The sequence below is a fragment of the Chrysemys picta genome, chromosome 6 (assembly GCF_011386835.1).
Source record: "Chrysemys picta bellii isolate R12L10 chromosome 6, ASM1138683v2, whole genome shotgun sequence".
Taxonomy (NCBI): Eukaryota; Metazoa; Chordata; order Testudines; family Emydidae; genus Chrysemys; species Chrysemys picta.
In genome coordinates, this window is record NC_088796.1 from 110385763 (window position 1) to 110398728 (window position 12966).

Here is a 12966-nt window from a genome sequence, read left to right on the forward strand (position 1 = left end):
AGGGCAACAGGCACAGAAAAGTTACATGACTTTCCAGTGGTCAAACTGCAAGTTTTTGGGGCCCATTCAGGAGCAGAATCCCGATGTCCTACCTTCCACACCTGCTTTAACCAAGAGACCACACTGACTCAAGTTAAGTATAGAAGATTTCACTAAGCACTCTGCTGTTAGATATAAGGTGAAATGTTTGCTGTTTTATGAAAATTAATGGGTTTGATGATTCCCTAGTTAACAATTAGGAACGCTCTACTGCAAAGAAAAAAGTATATGACAATGAAACAGGATGGAAGGGGTTGGTAAAATATTACAGTTTCTAAATTTTGTCATAATATGGTATTTACATAAACAAATAAACAATCTGTATTTTATGATATAACTGGCTTACAGGGACAAAATACATTTTCCCTTTGTCATAGTCACAAAAGTAATTGTCATTTTTCCCCAATGATAACCACATTCTGATCTGCTTTCTCTGATATACGAACACATAAAGGACAGGATAGATAAATGAGTTAGGATAAGTTACCATTTAATTACAAAAATCTGCTCACCACACCACTGTATGAAAGAGAAAGGAAAGTGCATGCCAATAAAAGTCCATTTTATTCATCCACTAAACTCCTGTGTAACACTCCACGTTATTCTTTAAGGGATTTTATCATTAATGAGAAGGTTGTCAACAGATATGTCAATACTAAAAGCTATTTCTTAGCAGTTCATTTTAAATGAACCCATCAAACTTGTAAAATCTGTAGGTTTGTACTACATTACATGAATTACATTTTAAATTAAAATCAATGATGAAAGAAGAATCTATTTAATTCTCTTTCTATATGGATTTGTAATCGGGGCCCAAACAAATGTGGTGACTGGCCATAAGTTAACTTAAATTGGAAAACCACTGAAGGAAGGTAATGTGCAGTGTATTAAGTACTCTGCATCAGTTTATAATTTATATTTATAATGAACCTCTAAAATTATATCCTCTATTATCTCACCAAAATCACTGTGTACAATGTAAAATAGTTCAAATTTAAATGGGTTGGAAACTAAAGTCAATATTTTCATAAATAGGGTACATCCATATTTGGACATCTAAATACAAGACCCAATTTTCAAAAAAAAATGCTGAGCACCTAATGGGACCAAGATGCCCAGCCCTGTTTAGGTGTCTAAAAATAAATTTAGATGATTAACTTTAGACTCTTATTTCTTTAAATCTTGTCCTCAATTGGTATTCTGCTTCACCAAGGACTCCTAATGGGTCCTGCAAAATAATTTCCAGTTGTATTTACAAGTTCACATTAACACGGGGGGGGGGGGGGGGGGACGTAAAGCCATTTGAAAACAATGTCTTGTTTTCAGTGTACGAGAGTATATCAGCAATATTATTTTACAGAGTAAAAATAAGTCCTTATAACAAACTTTATATCAATTCAGAACAACTACTAGATTTCATTTATATAGAGAGTGACACTTTATGTCTGTACAACTTTAGGAATCTATGGGGAAAATATGGGGAGTTGGAAAATCTGGGGGATTCAGATTAGTAGGCTTAGAAGTCTACACTCCAGGCCTCTTGAGAGGTTAGAGAATGTTTGTCCTCTGTGGGGCACCAACCAAAAACTGCCCAAAAATTACCCTGTCCAAACTAAATTCCATTTGTCTTAAGCAAAATAATGTTTTATTGGCAACTGCATAAAAACAGAGAAAAAACATCATTAAATGAAAGGATAGGTAAAAATAAACATTTATGCTTAAAAATACTATAGAAAGCATTACTGGACTGGCACTAAACTTAGGTACAAGACATTGAAATAATATCTGGACTCTTCTGTCAACTCTATATGAGAGAGAGAGAGAGAGAGAGAGAGAGAGAGAGAGAGAGAGAGAGAGAGAGCGCGCGCGCGCACATGCAGAGATTCTTTTGCCATTCAAAAACATGGTTATTTCTTTGGAGCATGTTCACTCTTTAACAAGAAGACATTTCCAATCATCCAATTCAGCTATCTGAATTCTCTTCATGTCTTAAAATAATGAACAAACTTAGGGCAACATTCTCTCAGAATAACCAATCTCCCTCCCCTCTGCCCAATCTATACCCTCAACCTGTTTTATTCTCCATGTTAATTCTCCCATTAAGGTCTATTAGGGTCTCTTAAAGGCTCCAGAACAATCACCTGAACATGTCTGCCTGGGCAGGTTCTGATAAGCATATCAATTGTGCATTCCTTTCTAGCTCACTCCCCAACCCCAACAACACAAAGTTTCTTAGATAAAGGATATGAAGTTCAATTAAGATGCGAAGTTGTCATACAGATCTTTCACTACACAAGAACTAGGAACTCTATTAAGATTTCTTTGCAACTGAAGGGACTAATTATTGTGTCACATTTCATTAAAATTTAGTGCTAACTAATTTTTTTCAACAACAGCCATATAATTTTTTCTCCCTTTCGGAATTGTAAATAAAACCCAAAGACCGTTTTTTAACAGCAGCCCTCGCAATGCAGTTTCACCAATTTATTTGGCAACGCTGGGTAGCAAACTACTAGTGAGCTACTCAGATAAATACCAATGAGCCTCAGCACATGCATTTCAGTTGCCATGATGCAATCATGACAATATAATACAATCATAATAATCCTGATTTTAAAAGCCCCACTAACTACCTGCTATAATGCCCAGGGTGCTATACACCATAATAAAGTAATTTACAGTACATTGAAATGAACCCTGTAAAAGATTAACAAAACTGTCAAAAGATTCTCTGCACCTTGAAGTCTTTAAACCATGATTTGAGGACTTCAATGGCTCAGACATAGGTTTGATACAGGAGTGAGTGGGTGAGATTCTGTGGCCTGCGTTGGGCAGGAGATCAGACTAGATGATTATAATGGTCCCTTCTGACCTTAAAGTCTATGATTCTATGAAAACATAAATGACAATTTGCTAAGCAGATTACTAGCTGCATCTGAGGGCAAGCAGTACACATGTATACAGGACAGTATGGCACTGGACCTTGAGGCCACAAAAGGTTTCAAACATTGAGGGAGAGCAATCTCACAACTGGGATCAGCTGAGACAAAAGTTGTATTTACCTCTTGCTTGATAGATAAGCCAAACCATTAGGGAACAATGAGCACTGTCACCTGTAGAGCGAGGGCATGGCAGGCTCAGGCAGGGGGCAGGAAGGGGTGGAGTGGGAGCAGGGCCTGTGGCAGAGGGTTGAGCAGTGAGCACCCCCCACCCCGGCACATTGGAAAGTTGGTGTCTATAGCTCCAGCCCTGGAGTCTGTGCCTATACAAGGAGCCGCATATTAACTTCTGAAAAGCTGCATGTGGCTCGGGAGCCACAGGTTGGCCACTCCAATATAGATACTTATAGTCAGTAATCAAATCAACCCTTAACCCTTAGCCTTCTCTTTGTTAAGCTAAATAGATTGAACTCCTTGGATCTATCACTCTAAGGCATGATTACTAGCTGCATCTTGTGGCTCTTTTCTGTACCCTCTTCAATTTACCAACAACCTTCTTGAATTGTGGCCACCAGAACTGGACATTGTATTCCAGCAACAGTTGCACCAGTACCAAATATAGAGGTAAAATAACCTCTTGAACCCTAATTGTGATTTCCTTGTTTGTGCATCCCAGGATCACATTAGCTCTTTTTGACGCAGGGTCACAATGGGAGCTCATGTTCAGGTGATTATCTACCACAAGACCCAAAGCTTTTTCAGAGTCACTGCTTCCCTGAACAGATGCCCAGTCCTGTAAGTATGGCCTATATTCTTTATTCCAAGATGTATATATTTACTCATATTAAAAACACAGTTTTCTTGCACCCAGTTTACCAAGTACTTCAGATCATTCTGAATCAATTACCTGTACTCTTCATTATTTACCACTCCCCCAATTTTTGTGTTATCTGCACACTTTATCAGTGATGATTTTATAGTTACTTCCAGGTCATTGACAAAATGTTGAATAGCACAGAGCCAAGAACCAATCCCTGTGGAACCATACTGGAAACAAGGGCACCAGAGCCCTCCCAAAAGTGAGGGGTTGGGGGCCCCCGCCCACACAAGGTCCTGCCCCTGCCCCCCAGGGCACACCCAAGCCAGAATGTTAACATATAACCGAATTGTAATGTATTAACCCTTTGAAAGTTAATATTTTCCAAACTGCAAGAAAAATGAAACATTAGGAGGATGAGCGTGTATGGTCATAGTGACCTCTGGAAGACAGTAACAATCTGTGTAAGTACAGACTATTACAGTCACAGAAGATAGCAAGTGCTGCTTGCAATGAAATGAGTGTTATTATACACGGATGCTTATGCATATGTAATAATCTAAAGTTGGTTATCTATTCATTTCCATCTCTACTAACTTTGACTAAAATAAAATTGTCATTTGACAAAAGCTTTAACTCTTCAGCAACCACAAATGTTCAGTTTTTGCAACCATGAGGTGACAGATAGCTAGATATAGATATCTCAAGTTCTGCATTAAGTTGCAAGTCAAGAACTACTTATAATTTTATTAATAAATAGTAGTTATGAACTTCTGTATTAAGTAGATCAGCTTATACTATATACTGTAGTTTTGAAACATTCTTCACAAACTACTTAGATTATATTACACTCTGCCTTAGTCCCCTTGTGTAACATAATTGAACATCTCAGATAGATGTCGCCTGTTTTCTAAAATAGCCGATACAATTAAGGAATCTATTTAAAGAACCTGAAAATCTTCCAAACTGTCATTTATGATTTGCTGCTCTGCCTCTATTTTCCAACCAACTTTGTCAAACAAAAATCCTTACGATTCTATGGTATTACAGATGAACATAAAAACAAGTTTAAAAATTGCAATAACAGCTCACTTGAGATTTTTATTACATTTATGTCTACATAAAATTGAAAAAAACTACATAAATGAGAAAGCAGCTGAAGGGCGAAATCAAACTGCTGCCTTTATTAGATGCAAGTCTAATGTCTTTCAGATAAAATATCTGTAGGTGCCACAGTCAATCAAGATTTCAATGGAAACCAAAGATGAAAGCATTCATGCATAAAAGGCAAGTGTGATAATTATGATGTGCAGACAAGATAATGGAAAATATCCTAGCCTTTCTTCAATCTTATGTCTCAAGTACTGCCTTGACCTAGACAACCTGTAATGCTTCATCACATTTAATGCATTATTTTATTTTAATTATTTAGGAGTATTCAATTAATTCAGTAGGCATCTGGTCAGCAAGACTAAACCTCTGAATCATGCAGCTTTTTAGCTATTGCACTTCCACAAAAAATATGCCACAAAAACAGTTTTGAATAAACATGTAATTAAGTCTGAAGTCCTCATCATCCTCTAAGTTTATTAACCTTTACTGATTAGATAAATTGCAGCCATGTGGCTGACATGACATTTTCATCATTTTAAAACAGCTTTCTTTAAAACTTTGACCATGTTTTAATGGGCAGTAACTACATCATGAAGATCACAGATGCCTCTTTTTCAAACTCTACTAGCAACAAAATAATAAGGAATTATGGAGCAATTATTAAAGAAAATATGGGAATATATAGTCAGAGGGAATAAAAAGTTCATTACATGTGTATGTAAGGATTATAGTAATCAACTTCCATGTCATACTCTAATCTACTATCCAGACACAGGAACTCATCCACTTTAATATTCAAAAGAATAGTTTGCTCTGCCAGAAGTTCAAGATTACAATTATGTTGGTATTATTAATATAATATATTGGGCTATTAGAACATACCAGCTTTATAGCTATTAGTCTGCCAAAACTTTCATAATATAACGACAAGTGTAAAACTAACTAGTCTCTATAATTGTCCATATGATTTTAAAAGAAAGCAATCCTTGGAGTTCATTTTTAAATTTGATGGAGCATTGAACTAACCGAAACAAGTGAAAAATGTGATGGGATAGTCACCTTTAATGTCTGCTAAACTAGTAGCCAATGCCAAATTTTATGTTGGGATGAATAAACTTCTTATGTAGTCTACAGGACTGGTATCTCTTAGGACCTAATCCAAAGACTACTGAAGTCTACAAGAGTCTTCCCAGCATCTTCAATAGGCTTTGGCTCGAGCCTTAAGAGAAAGCCCAACACAAGAGGGAAAAAATGCAAAGTCTTTACCTGCCCGTTTCAGCCATTCAAAAAGCTGAATTTTCAATAATAAAAGGATAATCCTGACACAAGTAGAGCTGAGTGAAAATGCCGTTTTGGCAACCCAAAACTATTTGTGAATTCATGTTGAGGAGAAGGCGGTGGCAACAGCAGCCTCTCTTATAACCTTTAGCCCAGTGGGAGACCTGGGTTCAATTCCCTCCTCTGCCCGATGAGAAAAAAGGGATTTGAACATGGGTCTCATCTATCAGGTGAGTGCAATAACCACAAGTCTATAGAATATTCCGGTATCAGTCATTCTCAATCTCTCCTGTTGAAGCTCTTCCACTTTATACAAGTAATTTAATAGTCATTGGAGCCTGAACCTGGGTCTCCAACATCCTAGGTAAGTGCCCCAACAACCAGCTACAGAATCATTCTCATTCTCTTTCCCTGGCTCAATGACTATTTATTAGAGAGACAAGGTGGGTGAATTAACATCTTTTATGGAACCAATTTCTGTTGGTGAAAGAAACCAACAGAAGTTGGTTCAATAAAAGATATTACCTCACCGACCTCATCTCTCTAATATCCTGACACCAGCACAGCTATCACCCAGCAAACAACAATTACACTGGTCTACAATTTTTGAGAAGCTGTCTGCTTCAGAGATAAAATGTGCTATTTATTATGTAGTTTGATGTGCTGAATTCAAATGTGACCATTAAAATAACTGATTGGCTACTGTTTCTAAGATATTTAAGTTTTTACATTTTATGTCTATGTATATTGTGTAGATAGTATAGTTTTAATCATAAATTGTAAACCTAGGTCTTTTCATGTGTTTATGGTTGCTTTACATGATAATATTTCACCTGTCCTGTTTATGTAACCCTTTAAAAATCAGCAAACGGGTTATATAAATAAAATGTATTGTGAAACAAAAGGCAAAAAACTATTATGTTCATAGTTTAGTCCTATTCAGTGTCTACTCGGCACTTCTTGGCTTGTCTCTTGTATTCATTAAATGGAGCTTCTCTTGTCACTGTCCAGCAATAGTCTGCAAGCATTGATGGGCTCCATTTGCCCTGATAGCGTTTCTCCATTGTTGCAATGTCCTAGTGAAATCACTCGCCGTCCTCATCACTCACTGCTCCGCAGTTCGGTGGAAAAAAAAAACGTAGATGAGAGTGCAAAAAATGTATCTTTAGTGACATGTTGCAACCAAGGCTTTTGTATGCCTTGAGGAGGTTTTCCACCAACAACCTGTTGTTTTCTGCCTTGTTGTTTCCGAGAAAATTTATTACCACTAACTGGAAGGCTTTCCATGCCGTCTTTTCCTTGCCATGCAGTGCATGGTCAAATGCATCATCTCGAAGAAGTTCACGAATCTGAGGACCAACAAAGACACCTTCCTTTATCTTAGCTTCACTTAACCTTGGAAATTTTCCACAGAGGTACTTGAAAGCTGCTTGTGTGTTGTCAATGGCCTTGACAAAGTTCTTCATCAGACCAGCTTGATGTGTAAGGGTGGTAACAAAATCTTCCTTGATTCAACAAGTGGTGGATGCTGAACACTTTTCCTCCCAGGCTCCAATGACTGTCGGAGTGGCCAATCTTTCTTGATGTAGTGGGAATCTCTTGCACGACTATCCCATTCGCAGAGAAAACAGCAGTACTTTGTGTATCCAGTCTGCAGACCAAGCAAGAGAGCAACAACCTTCAAATCACCACAAAGCTGCCACTAATGTTGGTCATAGTTTATGCACCTCAAAATTTGTTTCATGTTGTCATAGGTTTCCTTCATATGGACTGCATGACCAACTGGAATTGATGGCCAAACATTGCCATTATGCATTAAAACAGCTTTAAGACTCGTCTTCGATGAATCAATGAACAGTCTCCACTCATCTAGATCGTGAACGATGTTGAGGGCTGCCATCACACCATCGATGTTGTTGCAGGCTACAAGATCACCTTCCATGAAGAAGAATAGGACAAGATCCTTTTGATGGATCACGGAACATGGAAACCCTAACCTCACCTGCCAGGAGATTCCACTGCTGTAGTCTGGAGCCCAACAGCTCTGCCTTACTCTTGGGTAGTTCCAAATCCCTGACAAGGTCATTCAGTTCACCTTGTGTTATGAGGTGTGGTTCAGAGGAGGAGGATGGGAGAAAATGTGGGTCCTGTGACATTGATGGTTCAGGACCAGAAGTTTCATCCTCTTTCTCTTCCTCGTCTGACTCAAGTGAGAATGATTCTGGTGCATCAGGAACTGGCAGTCCTTCTCCCTGGGGTACTGGGCGTATAGCTGATGGAACGTTTGGATAATGCACAGTCCACTTTTTCTTCTTTGACACACCTTTCCCAACTGGAGGCACCATGCAGAAGTAACAATTGCTGGTATGATCTGTTGGCTCTCTCCAAATCATTGGCACTGCAAAAGGCAGTGATTTCCTTTTCCTGTTCAACCACTGGCGAAGATTTGTTGCACAAGTGTTGCAGCATATGTGTGGGGCCCACCTCTTGTCCTGATCTCCAATTTTGCAGCCAAAATAAAGGTGATAGGCTTTCCTAATCATAGTGGTTATACTGCGCTTTTGTGATGCAAAAGTCACTTCACCACAAACATAGCAGAAGTTATCTGCACTGTTCATACAAGTCCGAGGCATCTCTGCTCACTTTGGCTAAACAGAAATGTGTCCCTTTGCAAAATCAAACCCTGACAAATAAGAGGGCACGACACTGTATGATTTCTAGAGCTGATATAGGGCAATTTGTTCAGCAGAGTGATGTAAGCTTCGTTATGATTGCATCATCCATGACTTCTAGGAATAACATGATGCAATTCATATCATGTATGACACAATACCAGCTTCAGATTGCATCATTCATTGTTTTGCCTAAAAAGCAAGTACTGTCCAAATCCAGTCATAGATTTATTCATAGATCCAGTCAAAGTTGTATTTTAGTCATTTCTGGTTTAAATTAAGATCCCTTCTCTTTATAACTCACTTATCCTCCGCCATTCCCAAGTCAAGGGTCGTATATACTGACCCAATAGCATATCTTGAAAACTAGAGCCAATCAACAATTTTAAGCATCATTTTCGTTCTCAGTGACCTAGAATTAGTAAAGTTTGACTATTTCAGAAGCATTTTGGCTGTAGAGCAGTGTTATTGACATTCATGGTGGCCATTCCTAATCATTCATAATGGCAATGAATAGTCATTGGGCCAGGGAAAGAGTGAGAAATGACTCTCCAGTCATCCTCTGTGTAGCTCAAAAGCTTGTCTCTCACGTGAACGGAATCTTCAAAGATTTTATCGGTTTAAATTGAAGAAGTCTCTACTGAGGATATGCAAGCTGCAATTTTATTTTATTTTTTGTAAAAGCTTACAACTTGGGCAAATTTTCACAAGGACTGCAAAAGGCACATCCCTGTCACAAAGGCCACTCCCCACACCCTAACAAACTTCATGTCTCTGCTCAACCATCTGGATGCACTAGAGAATTTAAAAAAAAAGTCAAGACTTTAACATGGGCAAAACAACGTCTGCTTCCCTAGCCTCCTTGCAGATGGCTCAATCTTTATGCTTGGTGTGTTTTTTTTCATTTCAAACAAACAAACAAAAAAACACAACAACCACCAGCCTGAGGCAGACATGAAATATGGAAAAATTCAGACCAAATGGTAAAAGTTTTGCCAAGTTATAAGTAACTGAACACAAGGTCCAATAATGGGAAGTGTCAGGCAACCTCAATAATAGGCGACGCTGCCGGTCCTTCCTATACTAAGGATCACTCACTTCACAAATGAACTGCAGTGAACTCTATGGTGGTAAATAGCCGGCCTCAACAATAAGGTATAATGGGATTCGGAAAGGAGAAAATGAGGAAAGCTCTCTCAACTGGAACTACAAGGGGAATTTAAGTAGGTAGACAGTAATTAGCCAAGATGGAATTTGGCCATGGTACCATGGTTTAATGATCACAAATATACAGGACATTGGTATTGTGTGTCAATAATTCAGTTCAGCTATGCCACATATTACTGTTCTCAGGGACCAGTGTAGAATTAACTCAAGGGAGAGTTAAACCCAAATGTATGCATAATTGTATGTGTGCGTGCAAAAGCCCTACTTGCACATATGCATCAGATCCTTTTGCACACACAATTTGGGTTTAGGCAAATACGTACATACACTTTTGGTAATTTGCATCTGATCATGCTCTTTAAAACAAATATTTGAACCTATAAACAGAAAAAACTTTGGCCTACAGCACCTGACTAAAACATGCTTAACTCTATTTCAAATTTAATTGGTGAAAATATCATCTCAAAGAGCTACAGCTCATGTGGTACCAGTACCAGAAATGGGTCTAATTATTTATTTGTTTATCCATAATTCTCAACTTTAATCTGGAGACAAAACAAGTATCTATAATATAGTAAAAAAATAAGTCAAGAAAAATATTAAGTTTTAAGAACCAAGCCTCAATTGCTTTTAAATTCCTCCTCTCTCCCTCCCTCCTCTCCGCCCCCCCCTCCCCCCCCCCCCCACACACACAAATGTTTTGAATAATATTCATCTACCATGTTTCAGGCATTTTAGATGCCACCATTTTAAGAAGACTGAAACCATATTAAATCAGGAGAGCTGAGATTGTAAAATTATTTTACCTGAAATCAAAGAAACTCCTGAAAATCAAGGACCTTTGAAACAAACATCTTTGATTAGAAATGTTGAAAATATTACCTTGAGCTAGTCTTTCAAGCCGTTTTCCGTGTTCTGGAGGGATCGCATACCTAAAATTTACACAAAGAAACGGATTAAATATTTAGCGCTACAATTATGAAAATAATAATTCTGCATGAACAAAATATCTGAAAGAAAAGAGACTAAATATGGTAATTAATATAAAATACAGTGTAAAACAACATGAGGAAAAACTATGAGTTGATTTATTTTTAAGAAAAGAAAGTGATTTATTTTACTTTTAGTTTTAAAAACTGATCAGTATAATATAAATTGTAGTTTAGAAATTCAAAAAAGTATTGGTGACTAAAACATTCTTAGAGTTTGGCAATACCTGTATGTAATTATATCTGTATACAGTTATTCCAATTAAAAGAAATGCAGATACTTATTTCTACTTTTATTTTTAAATAAGACTAACATATACACCAAAGCAGCATAACTTTCATACACAATTATTTTCTTTGAATGTTTCATAAAACAAGAGTTCAACTGAAAAAATATGATTTAAGATGCATTTTTCATATTTGTTCTTTGTAATTGAGTTGCAGGAATGAGACAGTTTATGTTAATCATAAATCATTACACTTATATCAGTTTATAATTCAAAGAAATATGCATTCATAAATTCAATATTTATTCAATAGTGTTTATGAAAATACTGTATTTGGAAATATTTCAATCTTTGATTTCAATGAATTTTTTAAATTTTTTATTAAAGTCTAGTCACAACAAATCTGTGAGAAGAAAAATCATTGGTAGTATCACATTCTTTTTTAGTGTTTATTGCAGCTTGAAAATTTAAGATTACTGTAATGCAGGAAGATTATACTCTCTTTCCTAATTTAGCAGCACATGGTATCATATAAAAATGAATTAGCATTTTGTTATTTACTTCACAGATTTACCATAGATGTTAATTAGCTTGTAATTTTTGGATTCAATAGCATATGTGATGTGTGTGCACAATCAGCTTCTATTTCACTTTACGTGTTTATGGCAGTGTTAGGTTGCATTTGATATTTTCTATACAGAATAAACATGTGGCTTTGGTCAGGTGAAAATCAGCAAGTATGTATTTATCAGCCTATTCCATATATGAATGTTTTCAGATTGGTCCAACAGCCAAACTATATAAGAAGTACTTTGAAAGTAGGAGTTAAACTGGCAAATAATAGAAAAAATTTTGAACTGTCAGTTGACTGTCTGATCACTGGTCCAGGATCATCTCTTGGAAAAGTTCATTAACCATGAAAGTATGCACAGTGGTTCACTTGAGCTTTTCTAGACATGACCAGTCAAAATATTGGATCATAAAATGTGGGCGTCACTTAGTTCCATAAAATAATTCAGCTATGTTGTCAAGTAGAATGACAACAATTCCAGAGAATATGGCACAGTGACTTCAATTTCATTGGAAACAGCCACCATAAAACAAAAAAGTAAGCAGCCCACAGCAAAGGGGAAAAAGCATTGCTCACCTGACCGCAGGTAACCCCTAAACCCAAATTAAACATAAGTCACCTGATCTTAATATCAAAGGTGTGCTGCACTGTTCCCAGATTAAATTAGCTCTCAGCCTCACAGGTCTGTCCATCTGACTCAGGTCATGAGTTGTTAAAGCTCTGTTCCCATGTAATTAGTTAGAGCCAAACCCAAGCAAAATCATGGCAACCTCTCTCACTGAGTTTCACCAATACTTGTGGTATAATAAAATAATCTGTCCAACTCCAAACCATCCAACTTCCTTCCTCAACTGATACTTAAATTAGCTTTAACAACGAGGAGTCCTTGTGGCAGCATAGAGACTAACAAATTTATTTGGGCATAAGCTTTTGTGGGGTAAAACCCACTTCATCAGATGCATGGAGTGAAAGATACAGTAAGCAGTATATATATTACAGCACATGAAAGATGGGAATTGCCTTACCAAGTGGGGGGTCAGTGCTAATGAGGCCAATTCAGTCAAGGTGGAAATGGCCTATTCTCAACAGTTAAATTAGTTTTATAATTTAATGATCCTGTGTAAGGACTATCCATGCCACAAATGAAAACCAAC

General features: G+C 37.2%; 1 protein-coding gene across 27 annotated transcripts in view; it reads right to left on the reverse strand.

Annotated features, from left to right (window-relative positions):
- Positions 1-12966, reverse strand: part of KDM4C (lysine demethylase 4C) — a 427285-nt gene that overhangs the window by 320397 nt on the left and 93922 nt on the right. For all 27 annotated transcript variants that reach the window (XR_010588892.1, XR_010588893.1, XR_010588896.1 and 24 more), the window contains one exon: positions 10908-10957. Coding sequence is in view for 14 of the 27 variants with exons in the window: in XM_005295226.5 (XP_005295283.2) it covers positions 10908-10957 (50 nt within the window). In the remaining 13 variants the exon portion in view is untranslated. The remainder of the gene's footprint in view (positions 1-10907; positions 10958-12966) is intronic.